General features: G+C 45.3%; 1 protein-coding gene across 1 annotated transcript in view; it reads right to left on the minus strand.

Annotated features, from left to right (window-relative positions):
• Window positions 1-16585, minus strand: part of EFHC2 (EF-hand domain containing 2) — a 173552-nt gene that overhangs the window by 21928 nt on the left and 135039 nt on the right. Inside the window, exon 10 of the mRNA XM_075589734.1 lies at window positions 3553-3749. Coding sequence (XP_075445849.1) covers window positions 3553-3749 — 197 coding nt within the window. The remainder of the gene's footprint in view (window positions 1-3552; window positions 3750-16585) is intronic.

Genomic DNA, 16585 nt, shown 5'->3' on the forward strand with positions numbered 1-16585 from the left:
AGGCTAACAAGCGGACATCTCTTCACTCTCTTCCTTTTTCGTGAGCTGTATCTTGAGCTCAGCAATCTGCGTCTGCAGAGCTGTAAGTTGCTGGGATGTGTGTTTAGCTGCCAGCTTTAGCTCTTCCACTTTTGGCTTTGCTGCACGTTCAACTCATCAGCGAGAGATCCCTGTTTCTTGAGTGCATCCTGCAATTCTCCTCTCAGGGTCTTCATCTTTTCACTGTGCTTTCTCTGAGCTTGCTTCCACATATCCTTCATATTTTGGAGGTCTGCAGATTTCATCACCAAGGCCGTTGCTGCTTGCGATTTCCACGCCTCTTTCTCCTGGGCGTACTGACGATTGGGGATGGAGCAACCACTCTGCTTCTCCATCTCTTGCTCTAGTTTCTGGACCTTCTCGTGCTCCCTCTCATATAGAGTTACCTGGCCTCTAAGCTTGGCCTCCAGCGATGCTCTGGTGATGCTCAGGGTAGCCTTTAGTTCCTTATGCTGTTCTGCATGGACATACTTGGTTCTTAGACGTTCTTGAAGCACTTGTTCTTTAGCAGTCTGCATATTTTCTTCCTGCAGAGTTCGCTGCTCCTCCTCGGCATTCTGAAGGTGCGTATGCAGACTTTGCAGTTGTTTCTGCAGTAGGTGCACTGCTTGTGTGTGTTGTTCCAATGCTTCTAACATTTCATCTTCAAATAGTTTCTTTATTTTTTGTAGCTCGTGCAGCTTTTCCTTCTTTTCATTGACGTGGTCAGTCAAATCAGAATTTTCTTTTCAGCCTTGTATTTTCTCTTTTTACATTTTCTATAAATTTCAGGGCCTCTTCATAGTCCTCCTTCCACTTACACACTTCTGTGCTGAGACTCCTGGACGCCTGTAGTGAGAGTTCTATCTCTAGGTTGAGGGTGTGAAGCTCCTTCTGAGAGACTTTAAGATCCATTCTTAGACTGTAGACTGCTTTTTGAGAGATGTCCAGCTCCTCATCGAGACTGTGAAGATCCTTTTTAGAGACTTCCAGTTCTGTGAGGCAATTGCTGATCTCTTGGTGCGAGGCATTCAGTTCTATGCAGAGAGTATGAACCTCATTCTGAGAGACTTCCAACTCTCTATGGTGATGGCGAACCTCCTCCTGAAAGACTGTAATCTCTTTCAGTGCCTCCTCTGGGTGTCTTGATGTCTTTATCTCAGCACAGCATTTGTGCTCAAGACATTGTCTGTGTGCAGGCTTCTCTGCTCTACTTCTGTCAGCCCAAATGTGACCTAAGGAATCTCTCTCCTGTTTCCAACAGGAGGCTTTTCTTACAGACTTAAATGGCCAGGTGGAGTCTGTTTAATCGCCTGCTGCACTTAACCAGATCCCTGCTGGATTTTAGAGATAGTTTCTTCAACAAGGATAAGTCCCTGTTACACACACACACAAACATAACATTCATGTTTATATACTTTTGAGCATTTGCTTTTTGGCATCAAAGCTTTAATAAGAAAACAAAAAATTCAGCTTTAATAGATTTTAAAAAATGCAAATATTGGAACCCAAAGTCCTGTTAACATCTAACATGTAATGTTGTTCTATAGCAGGAAACAGAGTAATTTACGTATATTATGTTATTTGGGGGATATGAACTAAGGCAATTTTGGACCAAAATTGATGCAAAATACGTAATTTATGAATGTATTATGTTCTTTGTTCCAATTTTTGCCAATGGGTCTTTAAAAGTCAGCATGCTTAATTAATTAAATATGGGGACTGAAAAGATGTGTGATCTTATTTTAACATAGAAAACATATTTCAGTGGGTCTGTATTTCCCTTGTCTTAGAAAAACATGTAGAGAACATAATAAAAACGTATAGCATTTATTCCTACCTTTCATTTATTAATACAAAACAGAACAAGCTTCCAGATTAAATGAATAAACTTGATGTACAAAAGGGTATTTACAATAATTACTGTAAAACAATATGATACTTCAGCAGAATTCTTATTTCAAAGCCACAGTTCTGAATTCAACATGCCAAATTGTAATATTTAAAATCTAAATCGGCCCCTGTGTGTATTCATAAACATAGCTGAGGAATCAAATTAGCTGTTTCTGGCTAGAAAAGGGGATTAATAAACCATGGAATGTCACTGGAGAGAAAAGCATAACTGTTTTACTGGTATGCTGCCTGGTGATGTTTTATAGATTGTGAATATTTTTAGGTAAAATGTATAAACTTTTCTTATCTTGCTAGCTTTCTAGCCAAGCTCAACTTCCAAATTATTTTTATACTTTTTGAGCAGTTATTTTTATCTATCACATTTGAGCCAATGTCAATGCCTTGGTAAGTATCGCTGTGGAAAGGCCTGGAGGTATTTGATGCATTTGCTTCTTATGTTACCTGGTATCAGTTATGTGTTTTGGTAACTATGTACATTATTTTCCAAACCTCACCTGGAGCTTTTCATTTCTTATGTCAACATTTTACATGTTAGGATAATTAAGTTTAAGCAACTCAATGCCATTCTAAGCTAAATATTATTACTGAGATGGAAGGATCCTGAGAGGTTCGAAAGCTTGTATTATGTAAACTACTTGTTGGTCCAGTTTAAGGTATCATACTGTACCACCTTGTCCCTTTCCCTAATTTATTGCTATTGAGGTTTAAATCTATATGTCTAAGCAGAACAAGTGATCTAACATACACTATATCACAACAGTAACTAAACAAAATAGTTAGTCATGTAAAATTAACCCTTTAAAATGTGTGTTTTTTTTAAAGTAATCAGTACATTAGGTCTTTTCAACTTGTTTTCCAAAGGGGCAATATCAAAATAATTTAGGGTAGAAGGGCCACAACTGATGCAATGTAATTTCAGATACATTTAAAGACTTACAGATTACTATATTTCAAAATTTTGCAAGCATTTATCAAATTTGTACCATAAATATTGACATAACATTCACTTACAGTACAAGTGAGTTTCAGTGTGAAAAACTTCACTTAGCTGTTTAAGCAACCAGCATAACATTAACGGGAGCATAGAGTTTTAGGGCCACATCAAGGCCTGCCAGTTGCAGAGCTCTGTCCTAAACTGTACTAGAGTCTGTTAACCCTATACAGTGATTCATTAGGTCTCTACTGGACGAGGGAGGAGATCGGGAATCAATGGTGGGGGAGTGACTTCTTGGTCACAGTCATGATCATCAATAAAGTTTATTCACACTCAAACCAGAGATGGAGCAGGTACTATAGAGACAAAATTACAGTAGATCCTTTCTGGTTGTGCAGAGGAAGGGGGGACAGCATAAAGCACCGCCGGATGCCAGCTTTTGTGGCTTTGCGGCCAGTGGTTTTAGGTGGTAGGACTCAGCAAGGCCATTTGGTTTACTGTTGATGATTTTCTTATTGATTGGTTTGTTAATTAAAAGTTGTGGCCTGTTTGCTCCAAAAAAGGTTTACGTTAGTTTTTATTTAGTTGGTATTGGAATATGGACAGGCCCGAGATCCAATGGTGGCTAAATAAATAAAGGAAAATGGTCAAAGCTCTTTTCAGAACTAAAGAAATATCTTGTTCACCTCATTTGCATTCTTCTCCATGTAATTGAAAACATATTCATCTGCATCGACCAAAATAAAGTTATAGCCAGTGAAATTTACTCTGGCTCCAACAAAAAGATCTTCAGCTTTAAAGTATTCTGACATTTCACTCTTGAAAAGCTCCTGTCCAGGTTTCTTAACACGAACTCTTTCCAAAAATTTACCACCAACCACTCCTGAAAGAAAGAATTTTCAACTAATTAACACGAATGTAAATGCAGTACCAAAATAAAAGATTTCCGCATAATAACGGTTCAAAAAAGGAAATGACTGTCTGCAAATCAATACCCATTGCAATTCATAACTTAATTGCAATTCTCTCTCTGTGTGTATGTGTAAGTGTATATATATATATATATATATATATATATATATATATATATATACACACACACACAAGAGATCAAGAGATGCCTGCTACAGACTATAATAGGATACTGAGTACTTAAATGAGTGTATAGACTATCATGTAACTATAGACTATAGACTATCATGTAACATGTAACAGCCACTAATGGTGCTTGGAACAAAGATGTATGAAAACAAATAGAAAGAAAGTGTCCCATGTATAGCACTCAAGTATACTCAAATGTATAATAAACATACAAATTTTATTAGGAACGTCACATAAATGAACATATAAGTTAAAACAGTCCCTGACATTACCCTTTATAAATACTATAGTTGGGGGAAAAACTGATCACACATGCAGCGGAACTGAGGGTGGCTTAGCCCTGGAAATTGTCCATGGGTCAAGAAACCCAGTACTATCATATTCTGAGGACTCCAGCAGCTCTCAGCCTGCCAGTGCCTTGGATGTGTACTTGCAAACTACTCTCAAGTACCTGGGACCAGAAGATGATGCAATGCGGTTGCAACTCATCATCCAGTTCCAAGAACGAGAAGCAGAAAGAGAAAGACAAGCTGCAGAGCGCGAAGCAGAAAGAGAAAGGCAAGCTGCAGAACGTGACGCAGCGAGATATGCTGCAGAACGTGAGGATGCAAGATACGTGGCAAACCTAAGGCATCAGCTGGAACTTGCCAAGCTCCAGAGGGAATCACCCACACCCAGCAGTAGAGATTTTAGCCCTTCCAAACCACAAATGGAGCATTTCCCAAACCTGGCGAAAGATGGGGATCTGGACACTTTCCTGCGGGGTTTTGAAAAAACCTGCAGGCAACATCAGTTGCCACGTGCCCGGTGGGCAGCATATCTTACACCCACCCTGAATGAAAGAGCCATGAATGCCGTCACAGATCTGCCGGAGCACCTTGACCAAGATTACGAGGCCATCAAAGCTACATTGCTGCACCGTTTCAACGTCACCCCTGAAACCCACTGGCAAAAGTTCAGATCCCATCAGCATGATGGTCCCGGTGGCTTTTCTGAGCTGGTGGGCCGTCTGACATCTTTGTGTAAGCAGTGGGTTGGAGGGCTGGAAGTTGACAGCTTTGAGGGGTTATTGGATCTTGTGGTTCATGAGCAATTTTTAACCCTGTGCCCACCTGAAGTGAGAAAGTGGGTTAAGGACCGAAATCCTAAGTCAGCCACAGAGGCTGGCAAGCTTGCAGATTCCTATATGGCTAACCGTAATCCAGAGGTTAACAAGGGGGTCCCGAGATGGAAGGGGGTAAATCCACTGAAACCCCACCATGACTGCCTTTTAAGCCTGCTGGGGCTTCATCTTGGGGGAGGGGGTGTTCGCCCAACCAGGCAGGAATATACCGCAAGTGTTTTACCTTGCAAAAGCCGGGACACATCAGTATTGACTGCCCAGACAGGAAGAAACCTACCACTGCCTTTGGAGGGGATCGTTCCTCAACAGGGCACACAGGTGCCTATGTGGTGTCTGGGATACAGGAGAACAGAGATGCCCACTTGCAGCCAGTGATGGTGGGTCAGAGACTCACCGAAGAACTGAGGGACTCAGGTGCCACGGTTACCCTGGTGCATCCAGGGGTGGTGGGACCTGAGGAAATCATTCCGGGACGGATTCTGCATTTGGGGGTGGCAGGTGGGGGCCACCATGATATGTCAGTAGCCAAAGTTTACCTGAATTGGGGTGCGGGTAAAGGTATGCGGGAGGTGCGGATAATTGATGATATTCCTGCCAATGTGTTAATAGGAAATGATTTGGGGAAAATGATTTCCCAGTATAAGACCGTTGTGACCCAACCCCATGCGTCCCAGGTGCAAAATCCCACCACACAAGTCCAGGTACAAACCTACACCAGGGATCCAGGGGAGATGAGTGACGAGGGTCGTACCAAAGTGGGGAGCACCAGGGACCTCCTATTACAGCTCCTGACCACAGATCAGACTGTTCTGGGAAGTAGGGATGAGCAGGGCCAAACCCAGACTGCTGAGGAAGTAGAACGACGTCAGGCCTTTCAGAAGGCCCAGCAGACAGACCCAACCTTAGAAGGAATGAGAGGCCTTGCCGGGAAATCCCCCTCTGAGTCTGACCAGGAGCGGGTGTACTGGGAAACAGGGAAACTGTACCGGGAAACAGTTCCTAATAGCAAACAGGAACCCTGGGCAATGGACAGGCAGTTGGGTAGTGCCTGAGGAATTTCGGGGCCAGTTACTAAGGATACTGCTGCGGCACAGTTTATTCGAGCATTTGCCCGTTCTGTGCCGCAGCAGTAGCCTGGCGCGCGCCCGAGTGTGACGGGCGCACGCCGAAGAAGCGGAAGAGCGCCCTCCGATCGGGGCGCTCTCCCTACCGCTGCCGGGTCCGCCGGGTCCCCCGGAACCCCCTGCCGCTGTCCCGCGATCGCGGGACACCAGGGCTCCCTCGGGGAGCCCCTGGACACGCGTGCAGCGGGCGCACGCTCCCGATGACGCGTGACCGCGCGTCTATGACGCGCGGCACGCCGAGGGGCGGCCACTAGCAAGCCGGGAGATTTCCCGGCTTGCGGTACCGACCACACTTCAATAAAGTGTGTCGGTAGTGTAGCTCATGAAATACCACTAGCAGGACACTTAAGGGTGACCAAGACCAAGGCACGGTTAGCTCATAACTTTTACTGGCCAAACCTGGGTACAGATGTGGCAGATTACTGTCGCACCTGCCATACATGTCAAATGGTGGGGAAGAGTGGGGACACCGGTCGTGCCCCCCTAGTACCTCTTCCCATCATAGGGGAACCCTTTGAGCGCATAGCAGTCATCCTGGTGGGTCCCCTAGCTATCCCCAGTAGCTCCGGAAAGAAGTATATCCTTACTGCGGTGGATTATGCCACGAGATACCCCGAAGCCGTAGCCCTCACCTCCATACGGGCAGACAAGGTTGCCGATGCCTTACTAGGCATTTTTTCTATGGTAGGATTCCCTAAGGAAATGCTCACTGACCAGGGCACCCAATTTATGTCCAATCTAATGCGAAGCCTATGTGAAAAAATACAGGTAGAGCAGCTCAAATCCAGCCCTTACTACCCTCAAACCAATGGCCTGTGTGAGAGATTTAATGGGACCCTTAAACAAATGCTTAAAACCTTTGTGGGGTCTCAGGGGAGAGACTGGGAGCGATTCCTGCCCCACCTCCTGTTTGCATACAGGGAGGTGCCGCAGGCATCCACTGGCTTCTCTCCCTTTGAGCTACTCTATGGACGCAGGGTCCGGGGCCCGCTTAACTTGACCCCAGAAGAGTGGGAGGGAAAATTAAACACCCCTGAAACGTCTGTAGTGGAATACATCCTCAAGTTTCGGGATAAGAAGCAGAAATTAATGGGGTTGGTCAAGGAGAACCTGAAGGATGCCCAAAGCAGTCAGAAGTACTGGTACGATCGCACTGCCAGGGAGAGAATATATGACAAAGGGCAGAAGGTGCTGGCACTCATTCCCCTGCGGCAGAATAAACTTCAGGCTGCCTGGGAGGGGCCATTCACGGTGCTACAGCGCCTGAACGATGTAAATTACGTACAGGCCCGAGGGGACGTTCGGAAACGACAGAAGGTATATCATATAAACATGATTAAAGCCTATCATGAATGAGAGGCCTCTGTACTAGCTGTATGTGGCCTGCCAGAGGCCGACCCGGACGCTGACCCCTTGCTTGACTTGTTAGCTGCAGCCAAACGGGGCGGGTCAGTACAAGAGGCTGCTGTCAGTGAGCAGCTTACTGAGTCTCAGGGATCAGCTGTACAGCATGCTGAAATCCTTAGAGGCCATATTTACAGGGAGGCCAGGGAGAACTCACTTAGCTACACATGCTGTAGATACCAGGACTCAACCCCCCCTTAGACAGACCGCCTACAGAGTCTCCCTGGAGGTTCAGCAGGACATAAAGAGGGAGATAGAAGATATGCTAGAGCTGGGGGTAATTAAAAAGTCCCATAGCCCATGGGCCGCCCCAGTAGTGCTAGTACCCAAAAAAGATGGGACCACCAGATTCTGCATTGACCATAGGAGGTTAAACCTAGCGACTGTGTTTGACGCATATCCCATGCCCAGGATAGATGAGCTGTTAGACCAGCTGGCAGGTGCCAGCTACTTAACGATTATGGATTTGAGCCGGGGGTACTGGCAAATTCCCATGAGGCCGGAGGCTCAAGAACGATCTGCGTTTATCACCCCCTTTGGTTTAAATGAGTTTCAGGTCATGCCCTTTGGGATGAAAAATGCCCCTGCCACCTTCCAGCGACTTGTGAATCACCTGTTGGAGGGCCTAGAAGGAAGTGCTGTAGCGTATCTCGATGATATTGCAATATTTAGCCCCTCTTTGGCAGAGCACCTCATACACTTGGCAGAGGTACTCAATCACATAAAAGCAGCAGGGCTAACCATCAAACCAGCGTAATGCCAGCTGGGTATGACTGAGTACAGTATCTAGGGCACCAGGTAGGGGACCCTGCATCCAGAGCCTTGCAAGGTGGACGCCATTACTGCTTGGCCCACCCCTAAGACTAAGAAACAGGTGCTGTCCTTTTTATGGACTGCTGGGTACTACAGAAAGTTTGTCCCTCAGTACCCTGGCAAAACCGCTGACTGACCTAACGAAAGGGGAACTGCCCCTAGTGGTGACCTGGACTCCTAACTGTGAGAAGGCCTTCACTGCCCTGAAAACCTCCCTTGCTAACTCCCCTGTGTTACAGGCCCCTGACTTCACTAGAAGGTTTATAGTACAGACAGACGCTTCAAACTATGGGCTTGGAGCAGTCCTTAGCCAGGTTGATGGCCAGGGAGAGGAGCACCCAGTTGTGTACCTGAGCAGGAAACTGCTGCCTAGGGAAGTAGCATATGCCACCATAGAAAAGGAATGTCTGGCCATAGTGTGGGCCCTGCAGAAGCTGCAGTCTTACCTGTACGGATGTAGTTTAACTGTAATCACTGACCACAACCCCCTGAGTTGGTTAAACCGAGTGGCTGGGGAAAATGGAAAATTACTGAGATGGAGCCTAGCTCTCCAGCAATACACTTTCACGGTCCAGCACAGGAGGGGTAAAGAACATGGTAACTGTAACAGGGGACTTATCCCTGTTCACAAATGTGCCTCTAATCCAGCAGTGTGGTGGTTAACTGCTGGTAGGCAATTAACTAACACCAACTGCCTGATTAGATTGCTTAGAAAAGCCAGTCTTTTGAGACAGGAAGTGAGACTCCTTAGCTCACACCTGAGCTGAACTTTGGAGACAGAGCAGAGATTCCTTAGTCCACAATGGGGCAGAACCAAGGAAGGACAGATGTCTTGAGCGACAAGCTGACCACAAGACAAAGGGGACAAGATTCTAAACTTGGAGCCTGACATTTTCTGTGCACACAAGGGTGCGGTTCCAGGAGAGCAGAGAAACTTCCCCTACAGCAGCCCAGCTAACAGATAAGACTTTTTCGTATAAGACTATTATCTATGTCTGTGTATTGATAAATGTCTCCATGATTTGGGGCTGGTAAATAGCTTAGCTAACCAACCCAGTCATAGAGGGCTGAGCTACATGTATAGATAGTCTCCAAAGCAGAGATAGGGGTTTTTGGTTGGCTCACTATTTCGCTTATGTTGATTTTTTTGCTGTTTAAAGCGACAGGCACAATAAAGCCTTGTTATAAATTCACCTTGCAACCGTCTCCATTGTGTACCTCTGCACATGTCCTCCTACATATGGTGTCAGAAATTTGGGATGAGAGGTGGCCTTTGAAGTTTAAAGGGCCGGAGATTGCCTGTGGAATTTTTTTTTGTGTGCTTTTGCCTGCATACAGTCTTGCAAACAAACCTGAGCAACAAAAACAAAGATTCACCTGCAGCAGAGATCAGAATTAAAGGGATACACACCAAGGCAGGAAACATACACTGCACTGAAACCTACAAAACCACATATGGACTCTTTTCCCCAATCCCAAGAGGAGAGAGAGAGACTGCTGAAGCAGGTAAACCTTATTTGCCTATCACAAAATGTAATATGGTCATTGAAATAGGGGTTTTGCCTTCCTAGTCAGGGTTCAAGAAGTGAGTCAGCCCTTAAAAGGGATAGGTGTTTGTTGTTTTCAAAAGTTTCGCTGAAGCAGTGAATACAGATGGTGACCCACGAGCGGTACTGATTTTGCAAATAAAGGTTGCCACACCGCATAGGACTACCAGCTGTGAATGGAGTATATGCAGAAAAGTGTGAAAATTGATGTAAGACTGTGCTGAAGCAGGGGAATTTTTAGCAAACAAATGCTGAGTGTAAAATTGCCCTACAGGGGAAAAAGGGATTGCTGAACTGTGTAAAAGGTATTCCAAAGCCAATTGCTGAGTGTTGAGTTACCCTGCCGGGAGTGAAAGAAATATTCCACAGCAAAGAATGTTTTTTTTTTTCTGCAAATAAAAAATAAAAAAAAAGTCTGCCTATGTATCTTGGGAGAGTGAATGCCATAATACCCAAAGATGAGACTGAAAATTACTGAACTCAAGCAGAAACCCAAATTCTGTTGCTGAAGCAGAGGGATTGCACATAGCAAGTAAATGGTTTAAAGCAAATGCCTTTGCTGAAGCCAGAAAATGAGCAGCTAGCAGTGTTTGTATTTAAAGAAATAGAACCTTGGGAATTTAAAATGGCCACCCAGCTGAAGTCAAATACAGACTCTGTAAAAATAGGGAAGAAAATGTATCCTTGTGTAAAGAACCCCACCACACGGAGCAGTGTCCCTTCAGGCCTTATTCAGACGACGAGAGTGAATGCATGCACAGTAATGCTAATGTTGTAAAACTTACCAAAGGGAAGAAAAAGTCTACAGAGAGGCCTGTGAGAGCTACGACCTCCACAAGCAAAATATGCCCACCTATAGGACTAGAACTGTTGGGGGTTCTAGCAAATACAGTGAAAACAGCTGCAATAGTGCCTCCTGAGGTCAGGAAGAAAAATATACCTGATGGCCCCAAAATGGAGGACGGAATACAACATTCCTGTAATGAACCCTACCCCACGGAAGAGTGGCCCTTCCAGTCCGATGAGGAGGAAGACATCTCTTATGGGGAACCCAAACCGAGTCACACCCACAAAACACCCCAAGAATGGTGGGGGTGCCTGAACTTGGTACGGACCGAAAAGACCGCTCCCTATGATGACGAATATGATCGGCAGGAGAAAGAGCGGGAGCAGTGGATCACCGAATATTTCCGTCAGCTATTACAGTTGCAAGAAAAGCCAGGTAGATCCAGTGACGCTAAAATTTCAAATGAAGATGGAGACCCCAGTATCCCTGAGGGGACGGTGTCATCCAAAACAAAAAGGCGAAAAAAGAAAAAGAAAAGCGGTTCTTCACTTACCGTGGAAGGAACAGACACATCTGCAGATCTTGCGGAGGAAAAGGGGGTCCGAAATGCCCTGCAGCCTAGAGAAAATGGAGAAGTCATCCTGCGGATGACCGAATATCCAGAGGGCCCAAGGCAGAAGTTGTGTACCCCAAAGAAGTGTCTGTCCGGTGCTAATAGTGAAAAAACCTCAACCAACCATCCCAGGGAAGCGGAGCCGGAACCGGTGAGTGACGATCCCTTGACCAGCCCTGGGATTGCCCTGAAGGTTGCCAGGCGTGACTGTGATCGGCTACGGGAAAATAACGTGAAGCTACAGAATGATGTGCTCACAATGTACTCTTTGGCCAGGACAGAATTGGACGATCTCAAGAGTGAGCTAGATACTGCAAACTCTACTATTACCGCCATGGATGAAAAGCAGAGCCAATCTGATAAAATGATGGCTAAGCTGAAGCGGAAGTATGAGGAGGCACTGAAGCAGATGACAGTCTTCCAGCAAGAGATGCACACTCTTCGCATAGAGCTGAATGCCTCACAACAGGAGGTCAACAGTGTCCGGACAGAGGTAGACGTATCTCAGAAGGAGGTTCATACACTCCACAGAGCACTGGATGCCTCACATCATGAGATCAACAGCTGCCGCACAGAACTGGAAGTCTCCAGAAAGGAACTTCACAGTCTCACTGAGGAGCTGGACATTTCAAGGAAAACTATCCTACATCTTAACTTAGATCTCAAAGTCTCTCAGAAGGAGCTTCAGAACCTAAACCTGGAGATGAAAGTCTCACGCCAGGAGACAGCCCGCCTCCAAGCAGATGTGCAAAAATGGAAGGTGGACTGCAAGGAGGCCCTGAATAGTACAGAGACTGAAAAAAGAGAAAATTTAAGATTAAAAAAAGAAAATTCTGAGTTGACAGAACACGTCAAGGGAAAGAATGAAAAGCTGCATGAGCTTAAAGAAATAAATAAACTTTTGGAAGATGAAAAGTTTGAAGCAGAGCACCGACTGCAGAACCAACTGCAAGGTCTGCGTACACGCCTCCAGTATGCTGAGGAGAAGCAGCAAACGCTGCAGGAAGAAAAGCTGCAGGCTGCTAAAGAGGTACAAGCGCTGCAGGAACGTCTGAATACCCAGTACGTCCCCACAGAGCAGTATGAGGAGCGAAAGGCCACACTGCATGTCTTCAGAGCATCGTTGGAGGGAGCTTCGATACCAGGTGACTCTATATGAGAGGGAGCGTGAGAAGGCTCAGAAACTGGAGCAAGAGCTGGCGAGACAGAGACTGTTCCATTCCCTTGAGTCAGTACACCAAGGAGAAAACAGACGCAGCGGCAACCTTAACGACAAAAATTACAGCGCTCCAGAATATGAAGGAGACACTGATACAGACTCAGAGAAAGCAAAGTGCGCAGATAAATTCCCTAAGAAGAGACTTGCAAGACGCACTCAAACAGGTTGAGACTCTGCAGATCAGTATCTTACAGATTCCTCTAATACGGAAAAAGGTATTGGCTCTGCCCAAGCACCAGTATCCCACAGTAACTAATGCCCGTGAGGACAAGGGTACAGTGAGAGTTGGGCACTCCACGCACCTTCAAAACAAGATTACAAAGTTTGAGCCACCTAAGAAAGCACTAGCCAAACCTACAGCTGCCCAACAGGCAACAAACAGAGGTAGGAGTGCAGAATCAAAGCCAGAAGAATCCTTAGCTGAGGAAGCTGAAAAGATAAGACGTTCTCTGGAAAGGGAGGTGGAGGTGCAACTCAGTCCCAAAGAAGCTGAACTGGCGACTCCGTTGTGTGGGGGAGGTGCAGAAAGACCGCTTCAGGAGCGGAAAACTCTAAGGGCTAGTCCTAACTGCTCTACAACTGTTGCCATACAGTTTGTCTACAAAAAGAGGAGTGCCCGACGCAAATCTCATGACCGCGCACTCGGTAAAAAGACTTTACCTTGAAAAAGGTCTCCTCGAGCGACTGAGGAGTGCTGATCTCAAGCACCTTCGGGAGGAGACAAAAATAAACTGGAGAAAGGGCTCCAATCCCAGCGGGACAGAGGGTTCTCTTCCTCCATCCACTCTCATTCAAGTCACAGAAAGATCTCGAATGAGAGTGGAAGGATGGGCTTTGGCCGTGGTAAGCCCGAGCTTCCCACAAACAGGGGAGGTATGTAACAGGGGACTTATCCCTGTTCACAAATGTGCCTCTAATCCAGCAGTGTGGTGGTTAACTGCTGGTAGGCAATTAACTAACACCACCTGCCTGATTAGATTGCTTAGAAAAGCCTGTCTTTTGAGACAGGAAGTGAGACTCCTTAGCTCACACCTGAGCTGAACTTTGGAGACAGAGCAGAGATTCCTTAGTCCATAATGGGGCTGAACCAAGGAAGGACAGATGTCTTGAGCGACAAGCTGACCACAAGACAAAGGGGACAAGATTCTAAACTTGGAGCCTGACATTTTCTGTGCACACAAGGGTGCAGTTCCAGTTGAGCAGAGAAACTTCCCCTACAGCAGCCCAGCTAACAGATAAGACTTTTTCGTATAAGACTATTATCTATGTCGGTGTATTGATAAATGTCTCCATGATTTGGGGCTGGAAAATAGCTTAGCTAACCAACCCAGTCATAGAGGGCTGAGCTACATGTATAGATAGTCTCCAAAGCAGAGATAGGGGTTTTTGGTTGGCTCACTATTTCGCTTATGTTGATTTTTTTTGCTGTTTAAAGCGACAGGCACAATAAAGCCTTGTTATAATTTCACCTTACAACAGTCTCCATTGTGTACCTCTGCACATGTCCTCCTACAGTAACGCTGATGGCTTGTCACGCCAAGGCGAAGGCGATAGTCTTGTGAGCACAGGGAATGGCTTGTAGGCCATCCCCCTTTGCTCATTTTAAGGAAGGAGGTGTCATGATAATATCAGGAACTACTAGGTCGTTTAATCCCCGTTGGTGCTTGAGGGGTTAATGACATACACTTTTTTTTTTTTTTTAACAAAAGATAAAAATGCGGGGTTTGAAACTGACCAGGATGTTTCTTTGTTCTGTTCTGCATCCTGGATGGCCCACTCAAGGGGTTAACTGTTTTAACCAAGGCCTACAGACCTGGTCGGGGGAGGGTAAGCTTCAAAGTATTCTGTAGAAGGGGTGGGCTCCTGCTGGTGCCTTGAGAAAGGCAGTTGGCAGTTGGCTACAGGAATTTGAAAGGCAGTTGGCTACAAGATTTTGTAGGCAGTTAGCTTCAGAGTTCTATGGAGACCAGACTGAGGATATCGCATTGCCTCTTATCAATTACCTCTTTGGGAAGAACCTACACTACCGACACGATTTATTCGAGCAGGGCTAGTTCCGCAAGCCGAGGGATGCCCCGGCTTGCTAGCCCCACTCCCTCGGCGTGCCGCGCGTCACCGATGCGCGGTCACGCTTCATCGGGTGCCTGCGCCCTCTGCGCGCATGCCCAGGGCTCCCCGAGGGAGCCCTGGTGTGCCGTGATCTATGGGACGGCGGCAGGGGGAGGGAGAGCGCCCCGATCGGAGGGCGCTCTTCCGCTGCTTCGGCGCACGCCCGGCACCCTCCGGCGCGCGCCAGGTTACTGCTGCGGCCGAGAACGGGCAAATGCTCGAATAAACTCGGCCGCAGCAGTATGTCCTTTGGTAATGTACTGTATAGGATACAGGTTATGTTAAAGTGGATGGTTATGATGTGCAATTTAGTAGGGATTAATACTAACTCGCTGGTTCATTGCTGAGGAGAAACTGGGGTTGCTAGAGTAGCCTTGTGTATTAACCCTGGTTGCATATCTAAAGTCACGTGCTCACTTGTGTGCTATACTAGACGGTGGTATATTGGGATGGCTTGAGAGGGGATACTGTCCATTTGACGGACCTTTGCCGAGGTGAAGACTGGGTGCGCTTGCGAGCATCGGTATTAACCCTTGTCCCATATGCAAGCCGCGTGCTAGCAGGGGGTCGTACGTTACAAGCACAAACACCTCATATCAACTGTCAAGCACGGCGGTGGAGGGGTGATGATTTAGGCTTGTTTTTGCAGCAACAGGACCTGGGAACATTGCAGTCATTGAGTCGACCATGAACTCCTCTGTATACCAAAGTATTCTAGAGTCATATGTGAGGCCATCTGTTTGAAAGCTAAAGCTTGGCCGAAATTGGGTCATGCATCAGGACAATGATCCCAAGCACACCAGCAAATCTACAACAGAATGGCTGAAAAAGAAACGAATCAAGGTGTTGCAATGGCCCAGTCAAAGTCCAGACCTCAACCCAATTGAAATGCTGTGGCTGAACCTTAAGAGAGCTGTGCATAAACAAATGCTCACAAACCTCAATGAACTGAAGTAACGTTGTAAAGAAGAGTGGGCCAAAATTCCTCCACAACGATGTGAGAGACTGATAAAGTAATATAGAAAACGATTACTTCAAGTTATTGCTGCTAAAGGTGGTTCTACAAGCTATTGAATCATAAGTTTTTAACACATTAACACATTTAACACATTAGTTTTTAACACGTGGCTTCTCCATTTTGGCTTTATTTTTGTTAAATAAATCATGACACGGTGTAATATGTCATGTGTTGTTGTTTATCTAAGGTTGTATTTACCTAATTTTAAGACCTGATAAGGAACAGATGATTGTTATTATGTCCTGAGATGTAAAATCATGGAATTCAAAGAGGATGTACTTTCTTTTTCACATGACTGTATATGCTTGATTGCATTAATAGATTTATCCTCAGACTGGCCAGTCTCACTGGGTGAGGGATTTATTGTAATCCCTTTGCAACAATTCATTCATTTCTGTGAGGCTATTTTGTACATGTGTGATCAGCTTTTGCTTGTTATTAATTGATGTGGGTTTTTTCCCCAACTATAGTATTTATAGAGGGTAGGGTCAGGGACTGTTTTAACTTATATGTTCATTTATGTGGCGTTCCTAATAAAATGTGTATGTTTATTATACACTTTCTTTATATTTGTATATATATATATAAACAAACAAAAGGAGTAGCGTCAGTGTGTGGTTAATGTGCTCTAATGTGAATCTATAATATGTAGTAAATAATATATAAAATCGAAAACAAATTAAGTGATATCACCACAATTATGAATATATAAATATAAATAAATAACTGATAATAACACAATGACCAATTGAACAACTAGTGAAAGAAAAAATAGAACAATATGCAATAATATATATAAAATATATATATATATATAATATATATTTCCTCAGTACACAAGGGTGCTGACAAGAGGAAAGA

This window comes from Ascaphus truei, chromosome 3 (genome assembly GCF_040206685.1).
Source record: "Ascaphus truei isolate aAscTru1 chromosome 3, aAscTru1.hap1, whole genome shotgun sequence".
In the NCBI taxonomy this organism is placed as follows: Eukaryota; Metazoa; Chordata; class Amphibia; order Anura; family Ascaphidae; genus Ascaphus; species Ascaphus truei.